The following is a 13170-nucleotide window of genomic DNA, read 5'->3' on the forward strand; positions in this document are numbered from 1 at the left end:
CAATGACTGATCCGGTGATCCCAGAGTACTACATGACTAAGCATGGCCAGGTGCAACAGAGTGGTGGCTGGAGAACGAAAGAATTTGAAGAGTTTGTTTAGCACAGTGCTCCGTACTAGGCCAGAGTGCGCATAATCATGGGAAAGAAAAACACTCCAAGGAATGGTTGGGGGGGGGAGTGCTCTCTAGGGGATGATGTCCAGGGGGGGGGGGGGGGTACACTCTAGGGGATGATGTCCGGGGGGGGGGGGGGGTACACTCTAGGGGATGATGTCCGGGGGGGGGGGGTGCACTCTAGGGGATACAATCCGGTGTGGGGTAGAGGATCTTTGTTAGGACAGCCGTTACCATGGCTACTAATCAGCATCAGATTACCATGGTCACCGCAGTGACAATTTATTATAATGAGTTGTCAGTATCAGGTTACAATGGAGTGATAACTTTAGCAGCTGCCAAGGCCACTGTAGCGACAACTGGAGGAGTTGCCAAGGCCACTGGAGCAACAAATTTAGCAGTTGCCAAGGCCACTGGAGCGACAACTGGAGGAGTTGCCAGCATCAGATTCATTGCATCCACGACAACTCGAAGATCCGGTTATCTTCTTCATTGACGCTCAACATACGACCGTTCACACCATAATAGCTTAACGGCGTTCCGCCTGTCTGTAGGACTGGCACCCACTGGCCAGTGACTGGAGAGTACAGGTATAGTTGTCCCACCGATATTCGTCTCACATCCTTGCAAACCAACTTGCCATTAATAATCCAGAATCTGGCTTTCTCCGGTGGAGGGTGGCCCAAAATACCCCTCTTCCAAGTAGTAACTGTTTGCTGCCGTGACGTGGATGCTGAGAAAATTTCCGGCCTGGCAACATTTTCCACCTTCCCGTACATGACCACATGGAGATACCCGTCGTAAACAAAACTAGTTAGACTAGTGGAATTTGCCAAGACATCATTGTATCCAGGAATGTTTGGCCAAGGCACCCAAGCCGAATTCTCCACGGCCAAATCCACACTAATGACATGAGGAAGAGCGCTATCTACGTTGCATAGTCTGCTTTCACCTGCCACCACATACAGTGTGCCGTTGCTGATGTGGACACTAAATTTGGCACGAAACGCTGGCAGTCGTACTATTCTTTTCCACCCGCCGTCTTCTCGGTATTTGAAGACGAGAGCTCCAAATTCTCGGAGGTATGTGACCAGCAAATAAAGATCGTTGTTGTCCGCTATGATGTCCAGCGTGAATCGAGCGTGGGAATGGGAATGCGGCAACCCGGGCAGGCTGCACAATACCCAGCTCGAGAGGCTGCGGGCATCTGCGCTTTTAATATTCCATTTCCCTGGGCTTAGATGTAGAGTTGTGTAGAGCCTTCCTCTGTGGTATTGAAGTGCCCCTGCCTCGTCACCTCGTTTGATCGGCAGCATTCCAATAGGCGTCCACTGTAGTGAAGGAGATACACAAAAAGACGGACAGACACCACTGTATCCATAAGTTTCGAGGGAATTGAAAGGGAAAAAGTCTGAACAACAAATGGACTGGGGTGAGTAATGGAGTGTGGTGGTGGGGCCCATTAAGCTCAGTCATCATGTTCATACATCTGCACATAACGCTACGTACATACGTCGTCGTTTTAGAAAATAAAACAAATCATTTTTCGCGTGAGACTTGGCCGGAAGCCGAGTTTTCCGCATCCGTAGGAACACCATCACCCTCTAGGATCACGGCACTGATGCAGCTCCTAAGCGGTCATCACTGGAACTGTTTTATTTTCTCCAAGCAAGGTTTCGCCATCATGGTCTTCAGTTAGAGGATATCACTGAATGGTGAACATAGACGGTCATGCTACAGGGCTTCGAAGCGATGACGTCGCACATACTTGACAACGCACATACTTGACAACGCACATACTTGACAACGCATGCCAACGACATTTCTGGGTACACACCGACTTTAGCATCCCCTTGCTCTTCACTGCTTTTGCAGGTGGGAATCAATGGTTTGCTGGAATAAACAATTTTTCTACGTGCTCCTCGCTGATAATGGTGTGCTAGGCTGATGGTGCGACGACTGGTCTTCCCAGAAAGAAAGGGTCTGCGATGAGCTTACAAAATATGTCAGAGTTCAATTTTAGCTTCCCTCAGCATCTGTTCGTATCGTAAAGAGAGCAAATTCAGATGTTCGAAGTCACGAGCATAGGATACAGCGCAAAGAATCGCCTCCCACAGTCAGAGAAAGAAAACCTCACCTTCATGCACGACGTACGGATCGATCTTCATGCTCGTCGGGGAAAAGCAAAAAAAAGTGCAGGATTCGCATCCCGATTTGTGATTTTAATTCCATGCAAGTCACTGCTCTACTCCGCCCTGCAGAAAGGAGGACTAAGCTAGCCGAATTGACTCCCGAAAGGACAATAAAAGATTATCCGGGTAGTTTGTGTAAGATATCTACTCTAATCTGCACAAGCCAGGATGTAAAATTTGAATTTTCAGTGCACAACAACACGTGCTGGCGGACGCAGTGGTCGTTTGTACCGAGCTGCTACGAAGTTATCCAGTGCGTGACGTCGCACTTCGAAGCCCTGCTAAACAAGTGGAAGTGAAAAGTGCATGTACAAAGTTTACAACGAGTGTTTTTCTCGTTAAAACCGTTTACTCTGTGCGCCGTTTGCAATTCAACTCTTACAGTACAGAACATTCTGGGTGCGGTACACAAATGACTATTTTAGCACACAAAATGTAGATCACGACGGGTATGATAATCCGTGATGTCGCAAAGGAGCCAAGTCAAACAATGCCCACACGCATCTGCCTGTAATTTGTAAAAAAAAAGAGAGTAATGTTTGCCGGATTCACGGCCATATAGCCGGACTTGTTGAGGAGCCCATCAAGCAAAGACGGTCGCATTGGCAGGCCACCCATTATCGTCAGCATCGAAAGCAGACCTCATAAGTGACTTGGGGTGGTTAAGCTTGCCTGAACGCTCATTGGGTGGACCGACGCCGTCACCGTACCCACAAGTTTCACTCATGAACTTATACGTGGGCCACCCCAATAGACCTTATGCCAGTTGTACAGATCTACGAAATCCCGTAGAATCCTGTAGGATCCCGTAGACCCGGTTGGGTGTTCATTGTGTGCTATGCATGCGCATCTGACCAATTTTAGCCTCATAATTTAATGGCAAGCAATCGCTTTTCCAGCTTCTTCAGTTTGGTTAGAACTAATGACTAGCTAGATCTTCGTCAGGAAAAGGTTTTCGTATGAAATGCCTTCAGCGCCCATTTCTTAGTGGAAATAGCAGGAAACAACGTCCTACACATTCAACACGCAACCGGGTCTACGGGATTCTACGAGATTTCCTGGATCTGTACAACTGACACAAGGCGTATGCGTTCACCGGTCATCGTTTTAATCAACGGAGTGAAGAGGAAAAATCTCAAAGAAGAAAATTGTCTGCAACCACCTGGCCTCGAACCTGGGACCGGAATAGTTTCTTTTACATTACGCTGCAATGGTATTACACACACGACCCATACATTCTCTCCTTTGACTTGAAAAAATTTCAGATTTTGAGTTTTTTGCACTCCATACATAATTTTATTTTCATTAGGCCAAACTAAAGAAGGTGTGTGGTTCGACTAACATGGACATTTTTTTTACGGGCGGGCGGGCGGATTTTTTTTTTAAATATATTTTTTAGTACATGTAAATACACTGTATACGCGTATCGAGTAGACTCTACTACCAGCACAAGGCAGCAGTCGTACCACTCACTGCACTGCACTGCAGTACAACTACAAGTCAAGTCTAAAAGGAGCCGCCTGCGTCCGCAGACTCACGCCGCACAGCACGTAGACGTGGACGTGTTCAGTCCACGTACGTCAGTCACACGACAGCCCGCCGAAAAAAAGTTACGGTCGGGCTGAAATTGTACGGTCGGTCGGGTGAGTCGAACCACACACCTTCTTTAGTTTGGCCTTATTTTATTGGTTTGGTGAGACTCCCATGATAGGTATCCATTTACCGCTGGAGAATCCGTAAATAAACAAAACTGAAACTCAAACTCAAACATTGTACGGTCTGGATGGCCCGGCAAATGACTTCCAGCGGGCTGTACACCACCGGCTGTATACCAGGCTGTTCCAGCTGGCTGATGTTCTTAAAGTGAGTATGTTGTTAATTTGCAGCGAAAATTTCCGTTTGCAGTGCTTACCTGTGGGAGAAACAGTCCAAGCTGACCAGCAGTTGAATGACGTCCAGGATACGCGAGCAGAGCAAAAGTAGCGAACACACTATCCCCATATGGAGCCGTTTGCGTTGCCAGTTTGAAGAGAATCTCCTCCAACTGATTAACTTTGCTTGCTAAGGCTCGTGACTGAAGACGTATGCAAGCAAGCCCATGATGTTTGGTGTCCAGCTCCAGCAGCAGTTTATACATGTCCTTTGTGGCTTGCTTGGACTGGTTGCGGAGATTCGGAGAAGCAAGCAACGTCTGTCTTACATTATCAAGCTCTCCACTTTCGCCGTGAAGCTTACGACGCAGGCAGTGGTGCCGTGCAACGGTGCTGTGAGCTAGCTCAATTAGCGCAGCGATAATGTTGTCACATTGCATGCAAGTGGGTGGCAGTGATGACTGATCGGGGTTGGTGTTTATGTGTTTTATGCTAGTCAAATCTAGTGGCCTTTCTTGATCATCGTCCAGCTTGGAACTGAGCTCCTGCAGAAGTTGATACAAGCGTTCGTCCTCATCCCGATCGGATGATGATTGTTGTGTAGCTCCTAATGGATGCACTGCTAGCTTGGAATGTTGATCAGTTTGTTCTTCTGCTGAAGCTTGGAGTGTCAACGACTTTGATCGCGACTCTGGAAGACTTTGCCGTTTCTTGATCAGCAATTCAATAACCGGCAACTGTACAACACCCACAGCACGACAGATGTAAATGGCGCTTGGACGATGCGCCGGATTCCTAATCAAGCACTTGCTGATGACGTTGCGCAGTGGATGATCGGAACCAAGCTCTTCGAGATCCTTCTCTCTGCCCTCATGCATTAGTTGTAAAAGGTTTGGAGGTTCTCTGCCAAGACTCACGCTGAGCATTGATACGCCAAATGAATAGCAGTCGCTTGCACTCTCAACTCTTCTCCAGCTGTGTATGCCTGCGCTGGAAATCTCATCGCACTCAGGTGCTAGGTACGTGACTGATTCAGAGTTCATAGATATAAGCTGTGCATCTCCACGGTCCAACAACTCAGCCAATCGACTAACATGCACGATTCTGGCCTGCAACTCCAAACCAGCAGGCGTCGCCATCTCCCACAACAGTATAGTGTACAGATTGAGATATCCAATGACAATACCGCAGCCATGCACGTACTCCAAAGCAGAAGACACTCCGAGAGCGATAATCGCTTCTTCCAAAGCGGATAGAGCCGACTCTGGGGTGCAGCGCTTTCGCAAAGTCTGCGTGGAATACTCCATTACGGTATTTGGTGCATGGCTATAGGTCACAGTCACCGTCCCCAACAGCTCAATGATAGTCAAACGGGGCTCTAGCTCTCTCAGTGCCACAAACTCACGCCAAAATTGCAGCGGCCGGCTTGTGAATTCTCCATGCTTGCCGTGGAGCAGACGTGGACGACAGGGTTGTGCTCTTGTCACAGATGTGGTACGATGGGCACTAGAACACGCTGCTCCGAACGTACCCGCCGGGCTCCTCCGCCGAAACATACCGGGCCCTCCGTAAAGTGCAATATAAGGAATCAGCAACAAGAAGAAGTACAACAACAAAAACAACAACAACAACATAACGAATTCAAATTCAAACATTCCGAACCAGGTGGAGAAGAAAAGGCTACACAAATCACAAGACTGAACGAGGACAGCTGGACTAGTGTTTCATTCCGCAGTAAAACGTCGACACTCAGCAAAGACTAAGTACAATGTAGTTAGCCGGACTGCACTGCATGCACTGAGCTCTATCAGGTACTTTTCAACGTCTTGAAGTGCGAAGACTATGACTAACCGACTATCCAGAAAGAGACAACCTCCGCCGCAGGGGCCTATGGCCATGGCCTCGGTCACACGTGCACTTTTTTTGGCGGCGCCGGCCGCCAGCGCGTTGATTTACCTCAGTACCTGAAATAGTTGCGTGTGTGACCAAGGCCTGTAAACTAATGATTTACTTAGTAAACCGGCCCCAGGATTACGCCGTAGACTCTAGCATGCAGCCTGGTCTACATACCGGTAAGCCATTTACATGACATGTACACTGGTCATGTACTGCATGCGCTGTTAGTTTGACAGCATGAAACAAGGACATTCTTAGGTGGAGGACACTGACTGTGTTCGGAAACAGTAACCTAGCGCCCTGGCCTGGGCGGGCTGGGGCCGCTAGACGTGCGACCGGATTTCCATGTCCAGGACAGTACAACCATCCACGGTTGTCCTCCACCTTGCTTCATGCTGTCAAACTAACATCATGTGTGAACTATCCCAGAATTAATTCGTTGTTTCGGGTCACCCGACCGACCGTCTTTTTTCACCCGACCGCAAAATGTTTTTTTATAGTGCATGCATATGTACTGAGACTACACTATGTACACACGCGACACAAATAATAGCAGTCCAGACATCGACCTCAGGCTCAGAAGCAGCCAATTGACAGGATGCAGCACTTGGTGACGACGTTGTCTTCTACATGTACATGTATCTCCGATCCGCAATCGGTCCTGAAACAGCATCAGCTCCGCCACTGCGAGCCCTTTCCCAAAGGTGCTCGCCCCTTTTTTCGCCCTGTTTGGCCCTTTTTGGAAAGCCCGTTTCTTTCGCCCTTTATTGCGTTTTTTGGTGAATATCGCCCCTTTTGAGCTTTTTTAGCTGAAAAAGTGCTGAAATCTGTTTGCTCATGCAGGCGGTCACAGTTTCCGAGTGCTCGATGTGGATGGGCCTTGGAACGCCGCATTTTCGGGGGGGGGCAACAAGTTGGTGAAGCTTGTACCCGGTGTACGGAATGCTGTAAACAGTGGGTTTTGGAACTTTACTTCCTGTTTTGCCTTTCGTGGACCCATAAATGGAAGAGCGCGTATTCATTTCTCAACTTGGGTTCATATCTGAACATGTATCATGGCTATCCTTCACTGAAAAAAGAGCACTTTTTGCCTGTTTTCACTGAAAAAAGAGCACTTTTTCAGCATATTTTGAGGGACGCGAAAAGCACTAAGTGCGAATTAAAACAGCACCTTTGGGAAAAAGCTACCACTGCGTCGCTCATTGACAGAAGTTTTCAAGGTGAGAGCTGTTCGTCAGACTCGTTTGCCAGCGAAGCCAAGATCTGGTCCTGGAGGGGACCTGGATCTGATGGGATAATGGCTACGCTGGATCGACTACAGTCAGATTTGATCCACTGGTAGCCCTTTCCCAAAGATGCTCGCCACTTTTTTCGCAACTTTTCGTTGTTTAGGAAGAAATCCAACTTTCGCAACTTCCTTCTTTTTCGCGAACTATTTCGCAACTTTTCCGCAACCTTGGCCCCATGGCATGTGGTCAAAACGGTCCAGTCACGGACTGCATGTCGAACAAATGCATACTCGCTCATTTCTCACCTGCCTTTAGACTCATTTCAGAGAAACAGTAGATCAACGGTAGTTACGATAATGTGCATTCCCTTTGCCTTGCACTGGACCGATGTAGGATACATAATAATATGCAACAGGATACTGGCCAGCATTGTGTAAAGTGGTGATTCACAGCAGGAAGGGATGTACGAGTTTGACATCTGCTATTTCTGTTTCCTTTTTGGTGGTTTTTGCACACACCTTTTGAGCTTTTTCTGAAAAATATGGATGCGATTTCAGCAACTAGCACCTGTTTTGGCACGGTTGCGAAAAGCATAAGTTGCGAAAAATCATCCGACACCGACTCCGACATCGGCTGACTGGGCCATGGGTCCCACTACATACATGTACATGAATATTGTTAGATTGACAGCATGAAACAAGGTGGAGGACACTGTGTTCGGAAACAGTGATCTTACTACAACCTTCTGCGGTTGGCAGAGCCCCGGTCAACCGCGGAAGGTTGTAGTAAGGTCACTGTTTCCGAACACAGTGTCCTCAACCTTGTTTCATGCTGTCAATCTAACAAATTGCGTGAACTATAACAAGATTTATCTAATACTGATTTTTTAACCAGTGTTAGGTTATAATAATACATGTACATGACCGTGTACTTGTATTACACACACACACACACACACACACACACACACACACACACAAATTTGTCGGAAACAAGGGCTGAAACGATTATATCGGTTATCCGTCTAATCGATCATTACAACGAAGCGATTTCGATTATGCTGTCTGCTTCGATTACACGATTTAAGAAAATATATATATATTTCACGGTTCGCGTGAGACTCATCCAAAGGCCCAGTTTTCCGCATCCGCAGGAACGCCACCACCCTCTTGGACCAAGGCGCAGATGCACGATTCAAAAACCTGTACAAGAATCAAAAGATGCCATCCATGTACATGTACATGCGCATTACGGTACTTGGCCCTTTTCCTCGTTTTTTTGTTAATAATAATAATAACTTTATTAGGATGACCCAAAGGCTGACCGCCTATCCTGGGGTCCGTCGCATTGAAGGATGGTGGTACAAGAGAGTACAGATTGGTAATGGGGGGGGGGGGGCTACGATGAACAGGGTAACGGCATGCCAGCGAGTAGACCTGAATGTTATCCCGTCATGTTTTCCAGTAGGGCTAAAAAAAAATGATAATAATAATAATAATAACGAGAGAGCTTGGAAGCTCAGGGAGTCATGACGTCAGGGCCCTACGCTATGCTTTTTTGCCTAGCTCATCGTGCATGTTGTTAGAACTGATGGACATGTTTTCCATTGATTGGTTCCTGTACATCATTGTATTGCAAAAACGTTTCGATCAGTTTTTTTGGTTTTGCTTCTCTTCCTTAGGGTTTACCGGGTGTTAGCGGCCGTCGTGAGTTCCCTTCGGGAACGGACACGATAATTTACTTTTTTTCTCTTCCTTTTGTTTTGTTTTGTTTTGTTTATTTACGGATTCTCCGGAGGTAAATGGATACCTATCATGGGAGTCTCTTTTTATCTCCTAATAATCGGATTTTCTGGCCTTTTTGTAGTAATACATTGACCTGTTGAGCCAATGAGATAAAATTATATTCCATACAATACGATACAATAGAATAATTATAGCAATAAAAACTGCTTTATGGCAGTTTTCTAAAAAAAGTTATTGTGTTCTAGTCCATGGACCCCGTCTAAAAAGTAAGAAATTAATGAAATGTGATAGCTGAAAATTAAAATTTCACACAAAACCTCACAATAATCACAACACTTGATATGCTGCTTTCAACCAGGGAGTAGTACAATACTACTCCCTGCTTTCAACACTAAACTTGTACTGCACCAACAATTGGCAAAATGCATGCATAGGAAAGAGGATCGCGAGGGGAAAAGGTCTTCTGCATGTAGCTTTTCATTCTGTGTGTGATTATTGTGAGGTTTTGTGTGAAATTTTAATTTTCAGCTATCACATTTCGTTAATTTCTTACTTTTTAGACGGGGTCCATGGACTAGAACACAATAACTTTTTTTAGAAAACTGCCATAAAGCAGTTTTTATTGCTATAATTTCTTTTGTTTTTTCTGTCACCAATCAAAGGAATGCCTTATATCAATATGTAAATGATGGCCTTCACATCATACCAATACCATATTATACGCATTGATGTGCAAGCCTTTTCTTGCAGAAAATGGCACTAGCATAATGCATGTTCTTCTGCGGGGAAACATGTGAGCAGTGGTGGTGATACTTTTTTTAAACGGAGGTCATTCTGTGCATGTTGCTGTTGCAGAATTTCATGACTCTGTCATAAAATTGTCTTGCCTTTCAGATATTTCAGATTTCTCCACCCTCGATCAGATTTATTTGAGAAATGTAGCCATGCGGCAGGTGCGTGTCGCAGATGTTTTTGTTGATTCTGTGTTCATAATGGTTTATAGTCATGGGTTATCGTGATAAGGTCATCCAGCATCATATTGAAACTGAAATCGTAATCCTGTTGATGTCAATACAACTTTTGGAAGTAGTTCAATGACTTCAAACTGTTAGTCCACGATTGTCTAAAACAACACAGCAAAGGAGGAACAATAAACATGTATTAAAATGTAAACTAATACATTGCTGAGTCCGACACCTCGTTCCAACAACTACACTGATCCTGAGGATAAAAGGGGCAAGGCTATGGTTGGAGGTACTGAGAGATAAACAAGGCACTCCACAATAATAAAATCTTACACATCTTTTGGTGAGTATGAATGATATCCAGTTGAACCTCTTTAGGATGAACACCAAGGGACCGATGGTATTTATTCTGTGAGCTTAACCTATTTTATAACCAGAGAATACAATTATATCTCCAATAGACATACGAATAGATTTCTTCTACAGCGAAAGACTCTAAGCCACACTGACTCATTGACTCGTCTCGTATGAAACAATTGAGTCACTAGAGAGATTCTGCAAAACGAAAATGCGTACAAACTTTCGCTCTACATCATGAAGTGCGAAATTTCGCACCTTTGGACGCGAAACTTGCAGGGAACGCGAAATGAACTGCCTTAGGAAATTTCGTGAGATCGGGTCATGGCGTAAGTGCACTTGGCTCGCGCAAACTACGAAATGTGCAGAACGCAAAGTTCGTGCAAATATTCGCACACACTTTCGCAAGGACTGTCGCGAAACTTCGTTTGAATTTTCGTTTTGCAGAACCTCTCTACTGAACCTTGCAACATGACGGCAACTGAAACAGCAACAGAGAGTACGATAAATGTACTCCACATTCTTACAGGTACTACCAAGAGTCCATAACCCAAGAGTATGCAACTGTGATCTCTTTTCTATGGGCCGACCGCGCGGCGCGCTGCCTTCATTACATCATTCAGCTGCAGTCCGCGCACTGCGGAAAATCAAACACCGCACTTTCCCTCTAGTTTGAAATGAACTTTCGTACGGAACTGGAGTTCACGCGCCAGAATTCAGAGATTGTGTAGGTACTGAAACGAATCGAGCAAAAACGGATGGGCTCGTGCGAGAAATTGAGAGTTTGAATGCATGCTTTCAGAGCGTGATGAAGGCAAGTTACGTAATGAAGGCAGCGCGCCACGCATGCACCCATAATCACAGTTGCATACTCTTGGGTTATGGACTCTTGGTACTACAAACAGATTGCAGATCGTAATTCTTGCTTTGGCGGCACGAAACTTTATTTGAGGCAGTGCAATCTCGGTGGTACTCACAAATCAAACAGCCCAGACTTGAGTAAACAAATCCAATCATACAAGTACGAGATTTTCACGAGACGAGACTGCACCCATTGGCTTGTTTCGTACGAAACAAACAAGTTACTGAACCTCTCCACAATAGAGATTTCCCCTGATAAGCGAATTTATTTTGCAAACTCGGTCAATTGGTACTTGAACCTTTCCCTCCAGATTGGGAACTGCCAACGATAGTATGCCACTGACCAGTGCCTTACTTGTAACGTACCAATGTACAATGAATATGAGTATTACGACAACACATCTAACATAAGCCTTACCGTCAAGAAGTTGTACTCGCGTTCTTCGCACACTGTAGACAAGGGCAAAGAGATAAAAATGGATCTAAATCCGAATAAAATCAGCACACGTTTCCGTAAATGAAAGGTGAACATAAGCAAATGAATCGAAGGAAACCGGTCAACTTAGAGATCACCTGTCATCGAGTATTCCGTAAAAGGAGGCCTCGCAGCTCGGCAGCAGAAAAGCAAAATTTAGAAAAGAGATCCTGTCAACTTTTCCATTATTTATTCCATTCCGCCCCCAAATCGGCACACTTTCCCTGAATGAAAGAGTCAACACAAGCAAATGAATCAAAGGCAACTGGTCAACTCACTTGTCATTGAGTAATATTCCGCGAAAGGAGGTCTCAGCAGCGCCGAAACGAATGCATGATGCGCAGCCACCCCAGCAGGATGCCCAGTCCTCCCATGCCCAATGATGGATTCCAGACCTCTGCGACTGCTAGTGACTAATGCATTCAGCCTGAGCAACAAAATAGGTGCCCTGCAGCATGCAATCCTGCAGTATAATGTAGACGTGGCAATAGTAACAGAAACGAAGCTCTGCTCAGATAATTCCTCCCATGAGTTGACCATCCCAGGATACTCACCCCCTATAAGGAAGGATCGAGATGCCCATGGTGGCGGTGTGGCAGTGTGGGCTAGGAGTGAACTATCCATTACCCACCACGACGATATAGATTGCCGTGATCACGAGCTCTTATGGATTTCCCTGGCAATGCACTCCGGAACAAAGACTGTTCTGGGTGCGCTCTACCGGCCTGGCTCTTGTGCAGAGACAGACACCAGCCTGATGGACTACCTAGACAACACTTTGGATGATGTCCGCCGTCTTGGCAGCAATGTGATAATTGCAGGGGACTTCAACGTGCATAATTCAGCCTGGCTACAGAGTAGCAAGACTACCCGAGCCGGTGAATGCCTGGAGGAAGTCTGCGCAGCACATCATCTTGTCCAGCATGTCACCCAGCCAACCCGCGGCAACAATACTCTCGATCTTATCATCTCCGATTTCTCACACCCCGTATGCACCACAGCCTATGCACCACTTGGACGATCTGATCATGCCGTTATCATTGCCGAGTTTCTCCAACAGCATCCACGACGCGAAGATCCTGCTGTTCGACAGGTTTGGAAATACGCCCTTGCTGACTGGCACCGCCTGAGAGCCTACCTCCGCAACATAGACTGGCCCGCCAAGATCCATGGGTGTGCGGAGCAGTCCTGTCAGCGCGTAACTGATGTCATCATGCATGGAATGAAACAGTTCATACCATCCAAAGAGCTTGTGGTGCACCAATCCAACCCTGTATGGTGGACACCGGACTGCTCTAATGCCAATCATGCCAAGGAGCGGGCATGGAAGCTGTGGCGACGCAATCCCCGCAACGATAACCACAAGGTCCAGTACATCACAACTGTTAACCACGAAGTGGAAGCGTGTCATGCAGCGCGATTAGCACATCAACGTAGAATTCGCAACAAGCTTACTGCAGGTTCC

At 46.3% G+C, this 13170-nt stretch overlaps 1 protein-coding gene across 1 annotated transcript; it reads right to left on the minus strand.

Annotated features, from left to right (window-relative positions):
• Positions 1-282: 282 nt before the first annotated feature.
• Positions 283-5961, minus strand: LOC135811734 (uncharacterized). The gene is made up of 2 exons (XM_065324973.1): positions 4219-5961; positions 283-1445 (listed from the first exon to the last, which is right to left on the minus strand). The coding sequence occupies exons 1-2, from the start codon at positions 5830-5832 to the stop codon at positions 564-566; spliced, it is 2496 nt and encodes an 831-aa protein (XP_065181045.1). The 5' UTR covers positions 5833-5961; the 3' UTR covers positions 283-563.
• Between the last annotated feature and the right edge of the window lie 7209 nt (positions 5962-13170).

Source organism: Sycon ciliatum, chromosome 3, assembly GCF_964019385.1.
Source record: "Sycon ciliatum chromosome 3, ocSycCili1.1, whole genome shotgun sequence".
Classification (NCBI taxonomy): Eukaryota; Metazoa; Porifera; class Calcarea; order Leucosolenida; family Sycettidae; genus Sycon; species Sycon ciliatum.

Excerpts from the sequence above, each read along its gene's own strand:
- LOC135811734 (XM_065324973.1), bottom strand. The coding sequence starts at position 5,832 with ATGTTTGAATTTGAATTCGTTATGTTGTTGTTGTTGTTTTTGTTGTTG. Across the intron at positions 1,446-4,218 it reads TTGGACTGTTTCTCCCACAG|TGGACGCCTATTGGAATGCT; the intron begins GTAAGCACTGCA and ends CCTTCACTACAG.